The sequence below is a fragment of the Rana temporaria genome, chromosome 8 (assembly GCF_905171775.1).
Source record: "Rana temporaria chromosome 8, aRanTem1.1, whole genome shotgun sequence".
NCBI classification, from domain to species: domain Eukaryota; kingdom Metazoa; phylum Chordata; class Amphibia; order Anura; family Ranidae; genus Rana; species Rana temporaria.
The window spans coordinates 8,402,899-8,425,673 of record NC_053496.1 but is presented as its reverse complement, the minus strand read 5'-3'; the positions used below and the strand labels follow the sequence as shown (position 1 = coordinate 8,425,673).

The window sequence follows — 22,775 nt, the reverse complement described above, 5'->3', positions numbered from 1 at the left end:
CTCCTGTGGTTTTCATTTTGGTACAGCTATGGCTCCCATGGTTTTCCTGTTGGCCCAACTGTGGCTCCTGTGGTTTTCATGTTGGCCCAACTATGGCTTCTATAGTTTTTATGTTGGCCCAACTAAGGATGCTATGGCTTTCATGGTGGCACAACTACGGTTTTCATGGTGGCACAACTACGGTTTTCATGGTGTCTCCACTATGGATCTATGGCCTTCATGGTGGCCCAACTCTTCGTGCTCCCCAGGCCTCCCTAGGGCCAATAAGTGGGGAGGTGGGCCTCACTATCCAAGCAGAAAGACTGGGTGAGCAAGAAAGGGGAAGATATAGTGTACCAATGAGAGTAGCCGTTTCTTTTGCAGAATAGAATAGAGCACCCCCAGGTTTTTGGGGCTACCAGGGTGCTTCAGAAACAAACCAAGTGTGCACGCACTTATTTATCCTCCTGTGGGTCCTGTTTTAGCTATCAGAATCCTAAAGCTGTGCTTTCAGGTGCATTTGAGTGTAAATCTAGGACGAGACAATTATCTCATTTTCTACATTTTATTTTAAACATTCTTTTCCGATCATCCCATACATCATATATCAAATGTCACCAATTGTATCCCATTAATGCCTTATTTAGCTTACCCTAATATACAAACAGAATAGACTCTAGACAATCTCTTACCTTTAACAATCTTACAGCCCCAGTAGGTGTCCAGACATCTGATATAAGGGGGTACTATGATGGGGACACCTAAAGTAAGGGGGCACTCATATGAAGACAACTGATATAAAGGGGCACACCGATGGAGTCATCCGATATAAGGGGACACTCTGATGGGGATACCTGATGTAAGAGAGCACTGTGATTGGGCCACCTGATGCACTTGATGAAAGGTGTGGGGGGGGGGCACTGGGATCGGGACACCTGATGTAAGCTGATGTAAGGGGGCACTCATATGGGAACACCTAATGTAAGGGGACACTCTTATATGGACACGTGCTGTAAGGGGTCACCTGACGTAAAGGGGCACTCTGATTGGGACACCTGTAAGGGAACATTGTGATTGGAACACCTGATGGACTTGATGTGAGGGGGGGTGGGGGAGGGGAGCACTGTGATTAGGACACCTGATGTAATGGGGGGGACTCTGATGTAAAGGAAACTGTAAGGGGGACACTTGATGTAAGGGGGCACTCTAATAGGGACACCTGATGTAAGGGGGGACTGTAATGTAAAGGGGGACTGTAATGGGGGACCCATGATATAAGGGAGCACTCTGATGGGGACACCTGATGTAAGGGGGTACTCCGATGTAAAAAGACACTGAAATTGGGAAACCTGATGTAAGGGGAGACTGTAATGGGGCACCTGATGTAAGGGAACGCTATTATGGGAACACCTGATGTAAAGGGGGCATTCTGATGTAAGGGGGAACTGTGAAGGGGACCCCGGATATTAGGGTGCACTCTGGTGGGGACACCTGATGTAAGGTGGCACTCTGATGTAAAGGGCCACTGTAATGGGCACCTGATGTAATGGGAGACTGTTGGGGACACCTGATGTAAAGGGGGGTCGGATGCGGACAACTTTTGTAAGTGGGCACTGTGATGGGGACCCCTAACATTAGGGAGCACTGTTAAGAGGACACCTAATGTAAAGGGGGACTCTGATGGTGACACCTGATACAATGGGGCACTCCGAGGGGGGATGTAAGGGGGCAGTCTGATGTAAGGGGGGGACTGTGATGGGGACCCCTGATATAGGGAACACTCTAAAGGGGACACCTGATATAAGGGGGCAATCTGGTGGGGACACTTGTTATAAGGGAGCACTGTGATGGGGACACCTGATGTAAGGGGGGACTTTGAGGGGGACACCTAATTTAAGGGGTCACCTGATGCAAAGGGGCATTCTGATGTAAGGGGGACACTTGATGTAAGGGGGGACTGTGATGGGGACACCTGATGTAAGGGGGGGCTGTGATGGGAACGCCTGATGTAAGGGGGGGGGCTGTGATGGGGACACTGTGATAGGGACACCTGACATGAAGGAATACTGTCAATGGGACACCTGATGTAAGAGGGAACTCTGATATAAAGGGGGCTCTAATAGGCATAGCTGTTGCAAGGGAGGCACTCTGATGGGGACACCCGATGTAAGGGGGGGACTGTGATGGAGACACCTTATATAAAGGAGCACTGTGAAAAGGGGGCTGTGATGAGGACACCTGATGTAAAAGGGGGCTGTGATGAGGACACCTGATGTAAAAGGGGACTGTGATGAGGACACCTGATGTAAAGGAGCACTGTTAAGGGCATACCTGATGCAAGGGGGAACTCTGATGTAAAGGGGCACTGTAATGGGGGCAACGAATGTAGGTGGGCTCTGATGGCGATACCTGATATAAGGGAGCACTGTGATGGGGACACCTGATATAAGGGGGGGACTGTGATGGGGACACCTGATATAAGGGGGGACTGTGATGGGGACACCTGATATAAGGGAGCACTGTGATGGGGACACCTGATATAAGGGAGCACTGTGATGGGGACACCTGATGTAAGGGGGCACTGTGTTGGGGACACCTGATGTAAGGGAGCACTGTGATGGAGACACCTGATATAAGGGAGCACTGTGATGGGGACACCTGATATAAGGGAGCACTGTGTTGGGGACACCTGATATAAGGGAGCACTGTGTTGGGGACACCTGATATAAGGGAGCACTGTGATGGGGACACCTGATGTAAGGGAGCACTGTGATGGGGACACCTGATGTAAGGGAGCACTGTGTTGGGGACACCTGATATAAGGGAGCACTGTGATGGGGACACCTGATGTAAGGGGGCACTGATGGGGACACCTGATATAAGGGAGCACTGGGATGGGGACACCTGATATAAGGGAGCACTGTGATGGGGACACCTAATGTAAGGGAGCACTGTGATGGGGACACCTGATGTAAGGGGGGACTGATGGGGACACCTGATGTAAGGGGGCACTGTGATGGGGACACCTGATATAAGGGAGCACTGATGGGGACACCTGATGTAAGGGGGCATTCTGAGAAACTGACAAATATTACGCTGTGGAAATCGCTTATCTTTTGGTAGACATAGAACGACGGCATAGATACGAGGATCTGAGTCACGGCACAAACACGAGATTCTGACCCCCGCGTCGGAAAGAAAACTGACCGCCCCCCTTTGAATTCCTACCCCCGATCACGTAGATAACGCAGAGACTCCGCAAGGCGAAGCACGGAGGAGCGACGCTTGGAGGTGAAAGTCTTTTGGAACACGTAAGACCTTTTGTTGCACACGAGACCGGGCGAACCGACAATCCGAACAGAAGGAAAAACTTTGGGGCTTGTCACGTCCCCAGGATCCGGCTCGTCGGTTCCAAGCAGCAGGCGGAGGGCTTGGCCACCGTAGACAGGCTGCTGGCTAATCCTTCAGGGCTCACTTAAAAGATTAGAGGTGGGTGGTGCTAAGATTCCCCGGACGGGGTAAGGAGTTTGGAGAAGCAAACAAGCACAGACTTTGAATTCACTTCTTGTGCAGCACATGAGCTCCAGCTGTCCGTACTTCTGTTCTCGCAGCCGCAGAGGAGCCGGGGAGAGCGAAAAGGAGAGCGACGGACGCAACCGGGGAAACCAGGATAAAAAGAAATAGTCGCACTTTAACCCATCGAAGGAGGAACATTTTTTGGACCCATTTCTTCGACTTTTTTGTTAAAAAATTGAACGAAGCGCCCCCCGGAAGAAGCCCATTCATGAATCTCATCTGAGGGTCCTACGGCCGGCGTCGGGTGCAGTCATGCAGTTCCAGTGGAATATTGTGGCTTGCGTGAACTCTTTACTCGTTGGGTTGGTCCTCTGGAGCTCGGCCGAAGAGTACGACTACTACAGCTGGCAGTCCGACAACTTCCAGAACGGGCGCTTTTACACCAAGCAGAGCCAGTGCGTGGACATCCCCCAGGACCTCGGCCTCTGCCACAACGTGGGCTACAAGAAGATGAGGCTGCCCAACCTGCTCGACCACGAGACCATGCCCGAGGTCAAGCAGCAGGCCAGCAGTTGGGTGCCGCTGCTGGCCAAGAGGTGCCACAGGGACACGCAGCTCTTCCTGTGCTCGCTCTTCGCGCCCATCTGCCTGGAGAGACCCATCTACCCGTGCCGGTCGCTGTGCGAGGTGGTGCGCGACAGCTGCGCGCCGGTGATGGAGTCCTACGGCTTTCCTTGGCCGGAGATGCTGAACTGCAATAAGTTCCCCATCGATAACGACCTGTGCATCGCCGTGCAGTTCGGCAGCAAGCAAGTCACTCAGCCACCAGGTAACGCTACTTACCCTACAGAGTGCTGGAGACCGGTGGGGGCGGTGGGGGGGGGGGGGGGTTTTACTAAAGGCAAATAGACTGGGCACTTTGCGAGTTGCTCCAGAGCTTAGAAAATGAGGGGGACAGGTATTTATGGTATTGAGGGATGAACATGCACTACAGACCCGGGTTCATTTTGAAGTCAAATTTTAATTTAGTTTTAGCCTTAGGGCCAGATTCAGGTACATTGGCGCATATTTGCGTCGGGCGTAGCGTATCTAAGATACACTACGCCGCTGTAACTTACTTTTTTTTTTTTCGAATCCTCAAAGAAGTAAGTTACGGCGGCATAGTGTATCTTTGGCGGCGTAATAGCGCGAAATTCAAATGGCTATGATGGGGGCGTGTTTTACGTAAATACGTTGTGACCCGGCGTAAACAACGTTTTTTTTTTTTTTTAACGGCGCATGCGCCGTCCGTGGGGGTATCCCAGTGCGCATGCTCAAAATTACACCGGAACAAGCCAATGCTTCCGACGGTGACGTCATTCTACGCAAATCCCTATTCGCGAACGACTTACGCAAACGACGTAAAAATTTAAAAATGCGAGGCGGGAACGACGGCCATACTTAACATTGAGTACGCCACCATATAGCAGGGGTAACTATACGCTGGAAAAAGCCGAACGCAAACGACGTAAAAAAATGCGCCGGCCGGACGTACTTTCGTGGATCGCCATAACTAGCTAATTAGCATACTTGACGCGGAATTCGACGGAAACGCCACCTAGCGGCCGCCGAAAAAGTGCACCTGAGATCCAACGGCGTACTAAGATGTACGCCTGTCTTTTCGATCCGAGATGCCGTCGTATCTTTGTTTTGTAGATACAAAACAAAGATACGACGCGGGAACTTTAAAATTACGCCGGCGTATCAATAGATACGCTGCGTAATTCTTTTGTGGATCTGGACCTTAGTCTTTTGACCAAAATGCCATTTTAGTTTTAGTCGTACTTTACACTCAGAGGCTCCTCTCTTCTCTTTTATACTCAGTGGTGACATGGCGCTGCTCTTATATCAAGACATCGCTTGTATATCAAGGGAAAAATGTATTTAAAACATTGTTGCTTGTCTTGCAAAACGCTCTCAAACCAAGGTTTTACTGTAAATACTATTTTAGTCGACTAAAACAATTGAGACGACTAAAATATGACTAAAACTAAATTTAGCTTGTCTTGCAAAACGCTCTCAAACCAAGTTACTCTCAAACCAAGGTTTGACTCAGTCGAACCTTGGTTTGCGAGCGTAAATAGTTCCAGAAACATGCTTGTAATCCAAAGCACTTGTATATCAAAGCATTTTTTTTTACAGAGTATAAAAGAGAAGAGAGGCGCCTCTAAGTGTAGAAATAAGTTGCTAAATGTTATACAGTCAAACCTTGGTTTGAGAGTAACTTGGTTTGAGAGCGTTTTGCAAGACGAGCAAAATGTTTCAATACATTTTGCCTTGATATACAAGCGATGTCTTGATATAAGAGTAGACAAGCTAAATTTTAGTTTTAGTCGTATTTTACACTTAGAGGCGCCTCTCTTCTCTTTTATACTCAGTTGTGACATGACGCTACTCTTATATCAAGACATCGCTTGTATATCAAGGCAAAATGTGTTTAAAACATTGTTGCTTGTCTTGCAAAACGCTCTCAAACCAAGGTTTTACTGTATCTCTGATATTGTATTGAACATATTCACTCTTTTTTTAGATATCTTGTACATACATCGACTCCCGAGGAAGCGAGCAGAGCTAGCGAAACACGCTGAGTACAAAAGATGTATATGTATATCATGTACAGTAAAACCTTGGTTTGCGAGGGTAATTGGTTCCAGAAACATGCTTGTAATCCAAAGCACTTGTATATCAAAGCATTTTTTTTTACAGAGTATAGACAGAAGAGAGGCGCCTCTAAGTGTAGCAATAAGTTGCTAAATGTTGGACCTTCATTAAATGTAACTGTATTGCTACACTTAGAGGATCCGCTCTTCTCTTTTATACTCAGTGGTGACATGACGCTACTCTTATATCAAGACATCGCTTGTATATCAAGGCAATGATTATTTAAAATGTTTTGCTTGTCTTGCAAAACACTCTCAAACCAAGGTTTTACTGTAAATACTATTTTAGTCTACTAAAATACGACTAAAACTAAAATTAGCTTGCCTTGCAAAACGCTCTCAAACCAAGTTACTCTCAAACCAAGGTGTTACTCAGCAAAACCTTGGTTTGCGAGCGTAATTCGTTCCAGAAACATGCTTGTAATCCAAAGTGCTTGTATATCAAAGCATTTTTTTACAGGGTATAAAAGAGAAGAGAGGCGCCTCTAAGTGTAGCAATAAGTTGCTAAATGTTATACCTTCATTAAATGTAACCATATTGCTACACTTAGAGGCTCCTCTCTTCTCTTTTATACTCAGTTGTGACATGACGCTACTCTTATATCAAGACATCGCTTGTATATCAAGGCAAAATGTATGTAAAAAATGTTTTACTTGTCTTGCAAAACGCTCTCAAATCAAGGTTTTACTGTACAACATTTAGCAACTTATTGCTACACTTAGAGGCGCCTCTCTTCTCTTTTATACTCTGTAAACATAAATGCTTTGATATACAAGTGCTTTGGATTACAAGCATGTTTCTGGAACAAATTATGCTTGCAAACCAAGGTTTGACCATATTGCTACACTTAGAGGCGCCTCTCTTCTCTTTTATACTCATGTGTGACATGACGCTGCTCTTATATCAAGACATCGCTTGTATATCAAGGCAAAATTTATTACAACATTTTTGCTTGTCTTGCAAAACGCTCTCAAACCAAGTTACTCTCAAACCAAGTTTTTACTCAGCAAAACCTTGGTTTGCGAGCGTAATTCGTTCCGGAAACATGCTTGTAATCCAAAGCACTTGTATATCAAAGCATTTTTTTTACAGGGTATAAAAGAGAAGAGAGGCGCCTCTAAGTGTAGCAATAAGTTGCTTAATGTTGTACTTTCATGAAATGTAATCATATTGCTACACTTAGAGGATTCTCTCCTCTCTTTTATACTCAGTTGTGACATGACGCTACTCTTATATCAAGACATCGCTTGTATATCAAGGCAAAATGTATTACAACATTTTTGCTTGTCTTGCAAAACGCTCTCAAACCAAGTTACTCTTAAACCAAGGTTTTACTGTAAATACTATTTTAGTCGACTAAAACAATTGAGCAGCTAAAATACGACTAAAACTAAATTTAGCTTGTCTTGCAAAACGCTCTCAAACCAAGGTTTTACTCAGCAAAACCTTGGTTTGTGAGCATAATTCGTTCCAGAAACATGCTTGTAATCCAAAGCACTTGTATATCAAAGCATTTTTTTTACAGGGTATAAAAGAGAAGAGAGGCGCCTCTAAGTGTAGCAATAAGTTTCTAAATGTTGTATCTTCATTATATGTTACCATATTGCTACACTTAGAGGCTCCGCTCTTCTTTTTTTATACTCAGTTGTGACATGACGCTACTCTTATATCAAGACATCGCTTGTATATCAAGGCAAAATTTATTACAACATTTTTGCTTGTCTTGCAAAACGCTCTCAAACCAAGTTACTCTCAAACCAAGGTTTTACTGTACAACATTTAGCAACTTATTGCTACACTTAGAGGCGCCTCTCTTCTCTTTTATACTCTGTAAACAAAAATGCTTTGATATACAAGTGCTTTGGATTACAAGCATGTTTCTGGAACAAATTATGCTTGCAAACCAAGGTTTGACCATATTGCTACACTTAGAGGCTCCTCTCTCTTTTATACTCAGTGGTGACATGACGCTACTCTTATATCAAGACATCGCTTGTATATCAAGGCAAAATGTATTTAAAACATTGTTGCTTGTCTTGCAAAACGCTCTCAAACCAAGTTACTCTTAAACCAAGGTTTTACTGTAAATACTATTTTAGTTGACTAAAACAATTGAGACGACTAAAATACAACTAAAACTAAATTTAGCTTGTCTTGCAAAACGCTCTCAAACCAAGTTACTCTCAAACCAAGGTTTGACTCAGTCAAACCTTGGTTTGCAAGCATAATACGTTCCAGAAACATGCTTGTAATCCAAAGCGCTTGTACATCAAAGCATTTTTTTTTACAGGGTATAAAAGAGAAGAGAGGCGCCTCTAAGTGTAGCAATAAGTTGCTAAATGTTATACAGTAAAACCTTGGTTTGAGAGTAACTTGGTTTGAGAGCGTTTTGCAAGACGAGCAAAATGTTTTAATACATTTTGCCTTGATATACAAGCGATGTCTTGATATAAGAGTAGACAAGCTAAATTTTAGTTTTAGTCGTATTTTACACTTAGAGGCTCCTCTCTTCTCTTTTATACTCATTTGTGACATGACGCTGCTCTTATATCAAGACATCGCTTGTATATGAAGGCAAAATGTATTTAAAAAAATGTTGCTTGTTTTGCAAAACACTCTCAAACCAAGGTTTTACTGTACAACATTTAGCAACGTATTGCTACACTTAGAGGCGCCTCTCTTCTCTTTTATATCCTGTAAGAAAATGCTTTGATATACAAGCGCTTTGGATTACAAGCATGTTTCCGGAACAAATTATGCTCGCAAACCAAGGTTTGACTCACTAAAACCTTGGTTTGAGAGTAACTTGGTTTGAGAGCGTTTTGCAAGACAAGCTAAATTTTTTAAATTTTTGACTTGATATACAAGCGATGTCTTGATATAAGAGTAGCGTCATGTCACAACTGAGTATAAAAGAGAAGAGAGGAGCCTCTAAGTGTAAAATACGACTAAAACTAAAATTTAGCTTGTCTACTCTTATATCAAGACATCGCTTGTATATCAAGGATGCTAAGGGGGGTTCCTTTATAAATGAGCAAGATTCATCTCTCAGATGGGTAACCAATCACCTAAATTATCTTTTTTTAGATATTTCTAAGGGACATTCTTCCCACTGATCACCAATGTAAGGGACATTCTTCCCACTGATCACCAATGTAAGGGACATTCTTCCCACTGATCACCAATGTAAGGAACATTCTTCCCACTGATCACCAATGTAAGGGACATTCTTCTCACTGATCACCAATGTAAGGAGCATTCTTCCCACTGATCACCAATGTAAGGGACATTCTTCTCACTGATCACCAATGTAAGGGACATTCTTCTCACTGATCACCAATGTAAGGGACATTCTTCTCACTGATCACCAATGTAAGGAACATTCTTCCCACTGATCACCAATGTAAGGAACATTCTTCTCACTGATCACCAATGTAAGGGACATTCTTCTCACTGATCACCAATGTAAGGAACATTCTTCCCACTGATCACCAATGTAAGGGACATTCTTCCCCCTGATCACCAATGTAAGGGACATTCTTCCCACTGATCACCAATGTAAGGAACATTCTTCCCACTGATCACCAATGTAAGGAACATTCTTCTCACTGATCACCAATGTAAGGGACATTCTTCCCACTGATCACCAATGTAAGGAGCATTCTTCCCACTGATCACCAATGTAAGGAACATTCTTCTCACTGATCACCAATGTAAGGAACATTCTTCCCACTGATCACCAATGTAAGGGACATTCTTCTCACTGATCACCAATGTAAGGAACATTCTTCCCACTGATCACCAATGTAAGGAACATTCTTCTCACTGATCACCAATGTAAGGAACATTCTTCCCACTGATCACCAATGTAAGGAACATTCTTCCCACTGATCACCAATGTAAGGAACATTCTTCCCACTGATCACCAATGTAAGGGACATTCTTCCCACTGATCACCAATGTAAGGAACATTCTTCCCACTGATCACCAATGTAAGGGACATTCTTCTCACTGATCACCAATGTAAGGAGCATTCTTCCCACTGATCACCAATGTAAGGGACATTCTTCTCACTGATCACCAATGTAAGGGACATTCTTCTCACTGATCACCAATGTAAGGGACATTCTTCTCACTGATCACCAATGTAAGGAACATTCTTCCCACTGATCACCAATGTAAGGAACATTCTTCTCACTGATCACCAATGTAAGGGACATTCTTCTCACTGATCACCAATGTAAGGAACATTCTTCCCACTGATCACCAATGTAAGGGACATTCTTCCCACTGATCACCAATGTAAGGAACATTCTTCCCACTGATCACCAATGTAAGGAACATTCTTCTCACTGATCACCAATGTAAGGGACATTCTTCTCACCGATCACCAATGTAAGGGACACTCTTCTCACTGATCACCAATGTAAGGAGCATTCTTCCCACTGATCACCAATGTAAGGAACATTCTTCTCACTGATCACCAATGTAAGGAACATTCTTCCCACTGATCACCAATGTAAGGGACATTCTTCTCACTGATCACCAATGTAAGGGACATTCTTCCCACTGATCACCAATGTAAGGGACATTCTTCTCACTGATCACCAATGTAAGGAACATTCTTCTCACTGATCACCAATGTAAGGGACATTCTTCTCACTGATCACCAATGTAAGGGACATTCTTCTCACTGATCACCAATGTAAGGGACATTCTTCTCACTGATCACCAATGTAAGGGACATTCTTCTCACTGATCACCAATGTAAGGAACATTCTTCTCACTGATCACCAATGTAAGGAACATTCTTCTCACTGATCACCAATGTAAGGAACATTCTTCTCACTGATCACCAATGTAAGGAACATTCTTCTCACTGATCACCAATGTAAGGAACATTCTTCCCACTGATCACCAATGTAAGGGACATTCTTCTCACTGATCACCAATGTAAGGGACATTCTTCTCACTGATCACCAATGTAAGGAACATTCTTCCCACGGATCACCAATGTAAGGGACATTCTTCCCACTGATCACCAATGTAAGGGACATTCTTCTCACTGATCACCAATGTAAGGGACATTCTTCTCACTGATCACCAATGTAAGGAGCATTCTTCCCACTGATCACCAATGTAAGGAACATTCTTCTCACTGATCACCAATGTAAGGAACATTCTTCCCACTGATCACCAATGTAAGGGACATTCTTCTCACTGATCACCAATGTAAGGAACATTCTTCCCACTGATCACCAATGTAAGAGACATTCTTCCCACTGATCACCAATGTAAGGAACATTCTTCTCACTGATCACCAATGTAAGGGACATTCTTCTCACTGATCACCAATGTAAGGGACATTCTTCCCACTGATCACCAATGTAAGGAACATTCTTCTCACTGATCACCAATGTAAGAGACATTCTTCCCACTGATCACCAATGTAAGGAGCATTCTTCCCACTGATCACCAATGTAAGGAACATTCTTCTCACTGATCACCAATGTAAGGAACATTCTTCCCACTGATCACCAATGTAAGGGACATTCTTCTCACTGATCACCAATGTAAGGAGCATTCTTCTCACTGATCACCAATGTAAGGAACATTCTTCCCACTGATCACCAATGTAAGAGACATTCTTCCCACTGATCACCAATGTAAGGAACATTCTTCTCACTGATCACCAATGTAAGGGACATTCTTCTCACTGATCACCAATGTAAGGGACATTCTTCTCACTGATCACCAATGTAAGGGACATTCTTCTCACTGATCACCAATGTAAGGGACATTCTTCTCACTGATCACCAATGTAAGGGACATTCTTCTCACTGATCACCAATGTAAGGGACATTCTTCTCACTGATCACCAATGTAAGGGACATTCTTCTCACTGATCACCAATGTAAGGGACATTCTTCTCACTGATCACCAATGTAAGGAACATTCTTCTCACTGATCACCAATGTAAGGGACATTCTTCCCACTGATCACCAATGTAAGGGGCATTCTTCCCACTGATCACCAATGTAAGGGACATTCTTCCAACTGATCACCAATGTAAGGGACATTCTTCCCACTGATCACCAATGTAAGGGACATTCTTCCCACTGATCACCAATGTAAGGAACATTCTTCTCACTGATCACCAATGTAAGGGACATTCTTCCCACTGATCACCAATGTAAGGGACATTCTTCCCACTGATCACCAATGTAAGGGACATTCTTCTCACTGATCACTAATGTAAGGGACATTCTTCCCACTGATCACCAATGTAAGGGACATTCTTCTCACTGATCACCAATGTAAGGGACATTCTTCCCACTGATCACCAATGTGAGGGACATTCTTCCCACTGATCACCAATGTAAGGGACATTCTTCCCACTGATCACCAATGTGAGGGACATTCTTCCCACTGATCACCAATGTAAGGGACATTCTTCCCACTGATCACCAATGTAAGGGACATTCTTCCCACTGATCACCAATGTAAGGGACATTCTTCTCACTGATCACCAATGTAAGGAACATTCTTCCCACTGATCACCAATGTAAGGAACATTCTTCCCTCTGATCACCAATGTAAGGAACATTCTTCTCACTGATCACCAATGTAAGGAACATTCTTCTCACTGATCACCAATGTGAGGGACATTCTTCTCACTGATCACCAATGTAAGGAACATTCTTCCCACTGATCACCAATGTAAGGAACATTCTTCTCACTGATCACCAATGTAAGGGACATTCTTCTCACTGATCACAAATGTGAGGGACATTCTTCTCACTGATCACCAATGTAAGGGACATTCTTCTCACTGATCACCAATGTAAGGAACATTCTTCTCACTGATCACAAATGTAAGGAACATTCTTCCCACTGATCACCAATGTAAGGGACATTCTTCTCACTGATCACCAATGTAAGGGACATTCTTCTCACTGATCACAAATGTGAGGGACATTCTTCTCACTGATCACCAATGTAAGGGACATTCTTCTCACTGATCACCAATGTAAGGAACATTCTTCCCACTCATCACCAATGTAAGGAACATTCTTCCCACTGATCACCAATGTAAGGAACATTCCTCCCACTGATCACCAATGTAAGGGACATTCTTCTCACTGATCACCAATGTAAGGAACATTCTTCCCACTGATCACCAATGTAAGGGACATTCTTCTCACTGATCACCAATGTAAGGAACATTCTTCTCACTGATCACCAATGTAAGGAACATTCTTCCCACTCATCACCAATGTAAGGAACATTCTTCCCACTGATCACCAATGTAAGGAACATTCTTCTCACTGATCACCAATGTAAGGAACATTCCTCCCACTGATCACCAATGTAAGGGACATTCTTCTCACTGATCACCAATGTAAGGGACATTCTTCTCACTGATCACCAATGTAAGGAACATTCTTCTCACTGATCACCAATGTAAGGAACATTCTTCTCAATGATCACCAATGTAAGGGACATTCTTCCCACTGATCACCAATGTAAGGAACATTCTTCTCACTGATCACCAATGTAAGGGACATTCTTCTCACTGATCACCAATGTAAGGGACATTCTTCCCACTGATCACCAATGTAAGGGACATTCTTCTCACTGATCACCAATGTAAGGAACATTCTTCTCACTGACCACCAATGTAAGGGACATTCTTCTCACTGATCACCAATGTAAGGGACATTCTTCTCACTGATCACCAATGTAAGGGACATTCTTCTCACTGATCACCAATGTAAGGAACATTCTTCCCACTGATCACCAATGTAAGGAACATTATTCTCACTGATCACCAATGTAAGGAACATTCTTCCCACTGATCACCAATGTAAGGAACATTATTCTCACTGATCACCAATGTAAGGAGCATTCTTCCCACTGATCACCAATGTAAGGAACATTCTTCTCACTGATCACCAATGTAAGGGACATTCTTCTCACTGACCACCAATGTAAGGGACATTCTTTCCACTGATCACCAATGTAAGGGGGACCTCCTTTTCACTGGCCACCAATATAAGGGGTGGCATTATTTCCACTGATCACCAATGTAAGGGGGGGGGCTCTTTCCACTAACGACAAATGTAAGGGGAACATTCTTTCCACTGGCCACCTATATAAGGGGGACATTTTTTCCATTGACCACCGACGTCAAGGCCATTTTTGCCTTCCCCCAATGAATTGGAGGGCATTAAATAACTATACAAACATTAAGTATCTCTAGTTAGGGTAACTACTGGGTAAAAAATATCACTATATTAGAGGGTTTCACATCATTAAATTGGCCATAGACAGGCAGATCTTCACAGCCGTCGAGTCTGTCCAGACTTGTAGTAACTGCTGAGCTCTTATATCTAATCAATGTGTCTACAGCTAAAGGAATGTTAACAGCTAACTCTATGACTGCTGGATGTAGCTTTCATCACATGCACTGCTATAGGTCGCTTTCATTACCGTTATCAACCGTAATACCGTATCACAATATCGGAGCGCTCATTCAGAAATCACCGCCCCTTATTTCATAAAATGACAATAGCAGGTCAAATAGCCATCAATTCGCACATTAGTGCGCGGAACGTAATAATGATATTCGGTAAAGAATGGACTTTAAAACTTCTGAGATTCAGTAAAAAATCTCCCAGACAAGTTGTATCTTTATAACCCGAGAAGAAAAAGATCCCCTGCGACTTTCGCTCGGTAAAAAGATGAATGGCTCAGACCCGGGGTCCTTGGTGGAAATAGAAAACGCGCTGAACCTTAGAAGAAGAAGAGGAAACCCGATGTGACGGGGCCACTCTCCAACAATTTAATCGTTGAAAAATAAAACGGCCGCATTCCAGGCCCGACATTATTCTTCGCACAGATAAGAGCGTAGACAGCTCCCCGGGGCCGCGTGAGAACGGAATATACAAAGAATTTATACAGAACTTTAATGGAGGGGAAAAAAATACTTTTACCCCCCTTCACGACCAGGCCATATTTCTTTGCGATACTGCACTGCGTTACTTTAACTGACAATTGCGCGGTCGTGCGACGCTGAACCCAAATAAAAATTATCACATTTGGGGTAAAAATTTTCCTGTAAGCGTATATTGATTGGTTTGCAAAAAAAGTTATACAATGGTGTATATATATATATATATATATATATATACATTATTATTTTTTTACTAGTAATGTGACTTAGAACGCGATATTGAGGTGACATTCTGACACTGACACTTTTGGCACTTTTTTGGTGACACTAATACTAACCCTCTCTAACTCCATCCTTAATCTCCAGTTACCCTCTCTAACTCCATCCTTAATCTCCAGTTACCCTCTCTAACTCCATCCTTAATCTCCAGTTACCCTCTCTAACTCCATCCTTAATCTCCAGTTACCCTCTCTAACTCCGTCCTTAATCTCCAGTTATCTTCTCTAACTCCATCCTTAATCGCCAGTTTCCTTCTCTAACTCCGTCCTTAATCTCCAGTTACCCTCTCTAACTCCGTCCTTAATCTCCAGTTATCTTCTCTAACTCCATCCTTAATCGCCAGTTTCCTTCTCTAACTCCAACCTTAATCGCCAGTTTCCTTCTCTAACTCCGTCCTTAATCTCCAGTTACCTTCTCTAACTCCATCCTTAATCTCCAGTTACCTTCTCTAACTCCATGCTTAATCTCCAGTTACCCTCTCTAACTCCATGCTTAATCTCCAGTTACCCTCTGTAACTCCATGCTTAATCTCCAGTTACCTTCTCTAACTCCATGCTTAATCTCCAGTTACCCTCTCTAACTCCATGCTTAATCTCCAGTTACCCTCTGTAACTCCATGCTTAATCTCCAGTTACCCTCTCTAACTCTGTCCTTAATCTCCAGTTACCCTCTCTAACTCTATCCTTAATCTCCAGTTACCCTCTCTAACTCTGTCCTTAATCTCCAGTTACCCTCTCTAACTCCATCCTTAATCTCCAGTTACCCTCTCTAACTCCATCCTTAATCTCCAGTTACCCTCTCTAACTCCGTCCTTAATCTCCAGTTATCTTCTCTAACTCCATCCTTAATCGCCAGTTTCCTTCTCTAACTCCGTCCTTAATCTCCAGTTACCCTCTCTAACTCCATCCTTAATCTCCAGTTACCCTCTCTAACTCCATCCTTAATTTCCAGTTACCCTCTCTAACTCTGTCCTTAATCTCCAGTTACCTTCTCTAACTCCATCCTTAATCTCCAGTTACCTTCTCTAACTCCATTCTTAATTTCCAGTTACCTTCTCTAACTCCGTCCTTAATCTCCAGTTACCCTCTCTAACTCCATCCTTAATCTCCAGTTACCCTCTCTAACTCCATCCTTAATCTCCAGTTACCTTCTCTAACTCCGTCCTTAATCTCCAGTTACCCTCTCTAACTCCATCCTTAATCTCCAGTTACCTTCTCTAACTCCATGCTTAATCTCCAGTTACCCTCTCTAACTCCATGCTTAATCTCCAGTTACCCTCTGTAACTCCATGCTTAATCTCCAGTTACCCTCTCTAACTCCATGCTTAATCTCCAGTTACCCTCTCTAACTCTATCCTTAATCTCCAGTTACCTTCTCTAACTCCGTCCTTAATCTCCAGTTACCCTCTCTAACTCTGTCCTTAATCTCCAGTTACCTTCTCTAACTCCGTCCTTAATCTCCAGTTACCTTCTCTAACTCCATTCTTAATTTCCAGTTACCTTCTCTAACTCCGTCCTTAATCTCCAGTTACCCTCTCTAACTCCATCCTTAATTTCCAGTTACCTTCTCTAACTCCGTCCTTAATCTCCAGTTATCCTCTCTAACTCCATCCTTAATCTCCAGTTACCTTCTCTAACTCCAACCTTAATCTCCAGTTACCTTTTCTAACTCCATCCTTAATTTCCAGTTACCTTCTCTAACTCCGTCCTTAATCTCTAGTTATCCTCTCTAACTCCGTCCTTAATCTCCAGTTATCTTCTCTAACTCCATCCTTAATCTCCAGTTGCCCTCTCTAACGCCATCCTTAATCTCCAGGTACCTTCTCTAACTCCATCCTTCATCTCCAGTTACCCTCTCTAACTCTGTCCTTAATCTCCAGTTACCTTCCCTAACTCTGTCCTTAATCTCCAGTTACCTTCTCTAACTCCATCCTTAATCTCCAGTTACCCTCTCTAACTCCGTCCTTAATCTCCAGTTACCCTCTCTAACTCCATCCTTAATCTCCAGTTACCTTCTCTAACTCCATCCTTCATCTCCAGTTACCCTCTCTAACTCTGTCCTTAATCTCCAGTTACCTTCTCTAACTCCGTCCTTAATCTCCAGTTACCCTCTCTAACTCCATCCTTAATCTCCAGTTACCTTCTCTAACTCCATCCTTAATCTCCAGTTACCTTCTCTAACTCCGTCCTTAATCTCCAGTTACCCTCTCTAACGCCATCCTTAATCTCCAGTTATCCTCTCTAACTCCATCCTTAATCTCCAGTTACCTTCTCTAACTCCGTCCTTAATCTCCAGTTACCCTCTCTAACTCCATCCTTAATCTCCAGTTACCTTCTCTAACTCCATTTTTAATCTCCAGTTACCTTCTCTAACTCCATGCTTAATCTCCAGTTACCCTCTCTAACTCCGTCCTTAATCTCCAGTTACCTTCTCTAACTCCGTCCTTAATCTCCAGTTACCTTCTCTAACTCCATCCTTAATCTCCAGTTATCCTCTCTAACTCCATCCTTAATCTACAGTTACCCACTCTAACTCCGTCCTTAATCTCCAGTTACCCTCTCTAACTCCATGTTAATCTCCAGTTACCTTCTCTAACTCCATCCTTAATCTCCAGTTATCCTCTCTAACTCCATCCTTAATCTACAGTTACCCACTCTAACTCCGTCCTTAATCTCCAGTTACCCTCTCTAACTCCATGCTTAATCTCCAGTTACCTTCTCTAACTCCATCCTTAATCTCCAGTTACCCTCTCTAACTCCATGCTTAATCTCCAGTTGCCCTCTCTAACTCTGTTCTTAATCTCCAGTTACCCTCTCTAACTCTGTCCTTAATCTCCAGTTACCTTCTCTAACTCCGTCCTTAATCTCCAGTTACCCTCTCTAACGCCATCCTTAATCTCCAGTTACCTTCTCTAACTCCATCCTTAATCTCCAGTTACCCTCTCTAACTCCATGCTTAATCTCCAGTTGCCCTCTCTAACTCTGTCCTTAATCTCCAGTTACCCTCTCTAACGCAATCCTTAATCTCCAGTTACCCCCTCTAACTCTGTCCTTAATCTCCAGTTACCTTCTCTAACTCCATCCTTAATCTCCAGTTAACCTCTCTAACTCCATGCTTAATCTCCAGTTGCCCTCTCTAACTCTGTCCTTAATCTCCAGTTACCCTCTCTAACGCAATCCTTAATCTCCAGTTACCCTCTCTAACTCCGTCCTTAATCTCCAGTTACCCTCTCTAACTCCGTCCTTAATCTCCAGTTACCCTCTCTAACTCCGTCCTTAATCTCCAGTTTCCTTCTCTAACTCCGTCCTTAATCTCCAGTTACCCTCTCTAACGCAATCCTTAATCTCCAGTTATCTTCTCTAACTCCATCCTTAATCTCCAGTTACCTTCTCTAACTCCGTCCTTAATCTCCAGTTACCCTCTCTAACTCCGTCCTTAATCTCCAGTTACCTTCTCTAACGCAATCCTTAATCTCCAGTTACCCCCTCTAACTCTGTCCTTAATCTCCAGTTACCTTCTCTAACTCCATGCTTAATCTCCAGTTAACCTTTCTAACTCCGCCCTTAATCTCCAGTTTCCTTCTCTAACTCCGTCCTTAATCTCCAGTTATCCTCTCTAACTAAAAGTCAACAGCTAAAAATACTATTACTCGGACATTTTTATAAATTTTTATTCTTAATTTCTTTATCTTTTGCATCTTCGGTAAGCGAAATTTAAGGGTTTCCTTATACGCATTTGGTGGTCGCTATGTGCTTTTTGAACGGTCCCGCAGTCTTCTGGGACCTGTGTGTCCCCCAGAAGATTGCGTGGGGGGGGAGGAAATGTCATAGAAATGACGTAGAAATTTCATAGATTTCCGGTCGGTGACCTTCCCTGGAAGTGGGAGCGGGTACCTACCAAAACCAGGTACCCGCCAAAACCAGGTACCCGCCAAAACCAGGTACCCGCCAAAACCAGGTACCCGCTCCCCATCAAAAAGTGCCATGGCAGTGGAAGGGGGGGGGGGGGCGTGCAAACAAGCAGAGCTTCACCTTTTGGGTGGAGCTCAGCTTTAACTGCCATTGTCCTCTCTATCTCCGTCCTTTAGGCCCCATTCACACCTAGGCGTTTTTACGCCTGAAGCGCACTGCTCACAAACGCCAGAGGGGAGAATTAACATTATTCCCTATGGTGACTGTTCACACCTGAACGCCCAAACGCCTGTCGCGCGAAGCTCAAACAAGTCCCGGACCTTTTTTTGTCGCGCGTATCGTGCGGTTTGGGCGTATTTGAGCGTATTTTTTTCCCATAGAAATTAATGCGAAACGCGCGAATTGAGCGTATCGCGCGACAACGGGCGTTTGCTACGGGCGTTTCGTCGCTTTAATAAATAGAACTTGTCGCCCATGCGGAAGATTAAAAAAATCTACCAACATAGCAACAAGTGATGAAAAGATGATCATTTTTCCTATTGGCTAAAATAAAAAACGCCGAAGTACAAAAACGTCGCACGACGCTGTATGCAAACACGCAACAAAACGCCAGAAAAAAACGCCCAAAAAAACGAACGACCGAACGACCGACGCTCAGGTGTGAATGCAGCCTAACTTCCAATTCCCTTCTCTAGCGCTGACCTTTGTCCCGGCTTGTATCATACTGACTCTGCCCAACTCCTGTTTGCTTGTAATTGTATTTGTGTCACGACTCGGTTTTCTATCTGCATTTGAAGCTCGTTAATCGAGATAAAATAATGGTTTCTTCCAACTGATAGTCAGCAAAGGCAATCAGCAAATGTGGAAGGTTTGATTGATGATGAATGATGGTGCAGTTATGGCATGAGTGTGGACTCAGCAACCCCTCCAATCAAGGGTGGACTGACAACTCATGGGGCCCCCGGGCAATAGGAGATTATGGGGCCCCCAGGCAATAGATTATGGGGCCACACAGTATACACACACACAGTATACATACATACACACAGAATACACATACAGACACACAGTACACACACACAGTATACATATACACCATACCTCCCAACCGTCCCGGATTTTGCGGGAACGTCCCGCAATTCTCTGTAAATCCCGCGGTCCCGCGAGCAGTGCCATTGCCCTGCGATTTCGCGGAACCCATGCCCCCCCCCCCGCGCGATTACCGTGATTGACGGTAAATCCCGCGATCCGCGTTAAATGCCGCGGTCCCGCGATTAGCGACGAACCGCCCCCGCTCAACAACTTTGATCAGCCACCCCCCCCCCCCCCGCTCTACAACTTTGATACGTGGAACCCCCCTTCCCCGCTCAACAACTTTGATCCGCCGCACCCCCCCCCCCCCGCTCTACAACTTTGATACATGGAACCCCCCCCTAAACCGCTCAACAACTTTGATCCGCCGACCCCCCACCTGCTCAACAACTTTGATCCGTGAAACAACTCTGATCCACGGAATCCCCCCCCCCCGCTCAACAACTTTGATCGTTTGGGGGGTATGCTCATTTGTCCCTCATTCTGAAGTTGAAAAGTTGGGAGGTATGATACACACAGGGCTGGACTGGGCAAAAAAAATTTGGCCCTGGACTTCATCCAGACTGGCCCACTTTAATAGGTCTCTTCTATGGCGGCCGGACAACTCCTGCCCCCCCCCCCAGCCACCCAAGCCACCTCTCCTCCTTCACTAGCCACAAGCCGTTCTACTTTATTAGTAAAATGGCTTTACTCACTCACTTATAGGCAGTACCAGTGGGGGAGCTAGACATTATTTCACCCGGGGCAAAGAATCAGTTTGGTGCTCTCTGTTCCCCCCCCCCAGGTGAGCGCTGCAGGGAGGGAGAGACAGAGGAGCGGAGGGGGGGGGGGGCGGTCCGCTGTCACTGAAGCCGGCCCACTGAGCCATCGGGCCACCAGGAAACTCCCTGAAGTGCCAATGGCCAGTCCATCCCTGTATACACACAGGGCCGGATTCACAAGGAGTTACGCCGGCGTATCAGTCGATACGCCGACGTAACTCGGAATCTCAGCCCGTCGTAAGTTTAAGTGTATTCTCAAACTGAGATACACTTAAACCTAGCTAAGATACGACGACCTGCGCCGTCGTATTTTAGGGTGCAATTTTTCCGTTGGCCGCTAGGTGGCGCTTCCGTTGATTTCGGCGTAGAATATGTAAATGACTAGATACGCCGATTTAGGAACGTACGCTTGCCCGTCGCAGTAAAGATACGCCGTTTCCCGTAAGAGATACGCCGCGTGAAGATAAAGCTGCCCCCTAGGTGGCGTAGCCAATGTTAAGTATGGCCGTCGTTCCCGCGTCGAAATTTGAAAATTTTACGTCGTTTGCGTAAGTCGTCCGTGAATGGGGCTGGACGTGATTTACGTTCATGTCGAAACCAATAGGTCCTTGCGGCGTACTTTGGAGCAATGCACACTGGGATATGTACACGGATGGCGGGTCACCAATATTTCACATAAAACACGCCCCCTCATCCTCATTTGAATCAGGGCCAGCGGCCCTGATAGGCTGTCCGAGTGCAGCCATGAGGCTGTAGTCGGCTTCCTGAAGCTCATCCTCAGGATGTACCGGCCGGACGTCCGAGGATAAGACTGACAGGCGTCTCAGCCAATCAGGTAACCGTCATCGAGGGCGGGACGAGGGACATCGAGGGACGTAGAAGCCATAAAGGTAAGTGTCACTGGGCACGGTGGCTACAAGTAGGGGCACAGTGGCTACAAGTGGGGGCATAGTGGCTACAAGTGGGGGCATAGTGGCTACAAGTGGGGGCACAGTGGCAACAATTGGGGGCACAGTGGCTACAATTGGGGGCACAGTGGCGACAATTGGGGGCACAGTTGTGACAATTGGGGGCACAGTGGCAACAATTAGGGGCACAGTGGCAACAATTAGGGGCACAGTGGTGACAATTGGGGGCACAGTGGCTGTGTTTGATGGCATAGTGGTGACAATTGATGGCACAGTAGCTGCGTTTGATGGTATGGCGCAGTGGCTGTGTTTTGATGGCATGGCACGGTGGCTGCGTTTTGATGGCACAGTGACTGCATTTGATGGCATGGCACAGTGGTGACAATTGATAGGTACAGTGAGGCTGCAATTGTTTTTTGTTTTTTTTTTCGTTTGCACCCCCCAAAAATTTGGAGCACCAGCCGCCACTAGTGGCCACTCAAAACAGTGAGGGCTGCGTTGTCTGATGATACAAGGACACCTGATTGGCTGTTGGGAAAGGAGGCTTGGCGGCAGTGCTTGTAGCATGGGGGAGTCTGCCAACGGTCACAGAGAAACCAAAAATGCGCAAACTCTTGGCAGAAACTTCCTAAAGTGTGGAAGAAGCAGATAGCCGAGTATTCTCCCCCGTGGA

The 22,775-nt window shown here is 44.7% G+C and overlaps 1 protein-coding gene across 1 annotated transcript in view; it reads left to right on the top strand.

Annotated features, from left to right (window-relative positions):
- The first annotated feature begins 3,223 nt into the window (after positions 1-3,223).
- SFRP5 (secreted frizzled related protein 5) overlaps positions 3,224-22,775 on the top strand; it is a 99,391-nt gene continuing 79,839 nt past the window's right edge. The window contains exon 1 of the mRNA XM_040361270.1: positions 3,224-4,324. Coding sequence (XP_040217204.1) covers positions 3,808-4,324 — 517 coding nt within the window. The 5' untranslated portion in view covers positions 3,224-3,807. The remainder of the gene's footprint in view (positions 4,325-22,775) is intronic.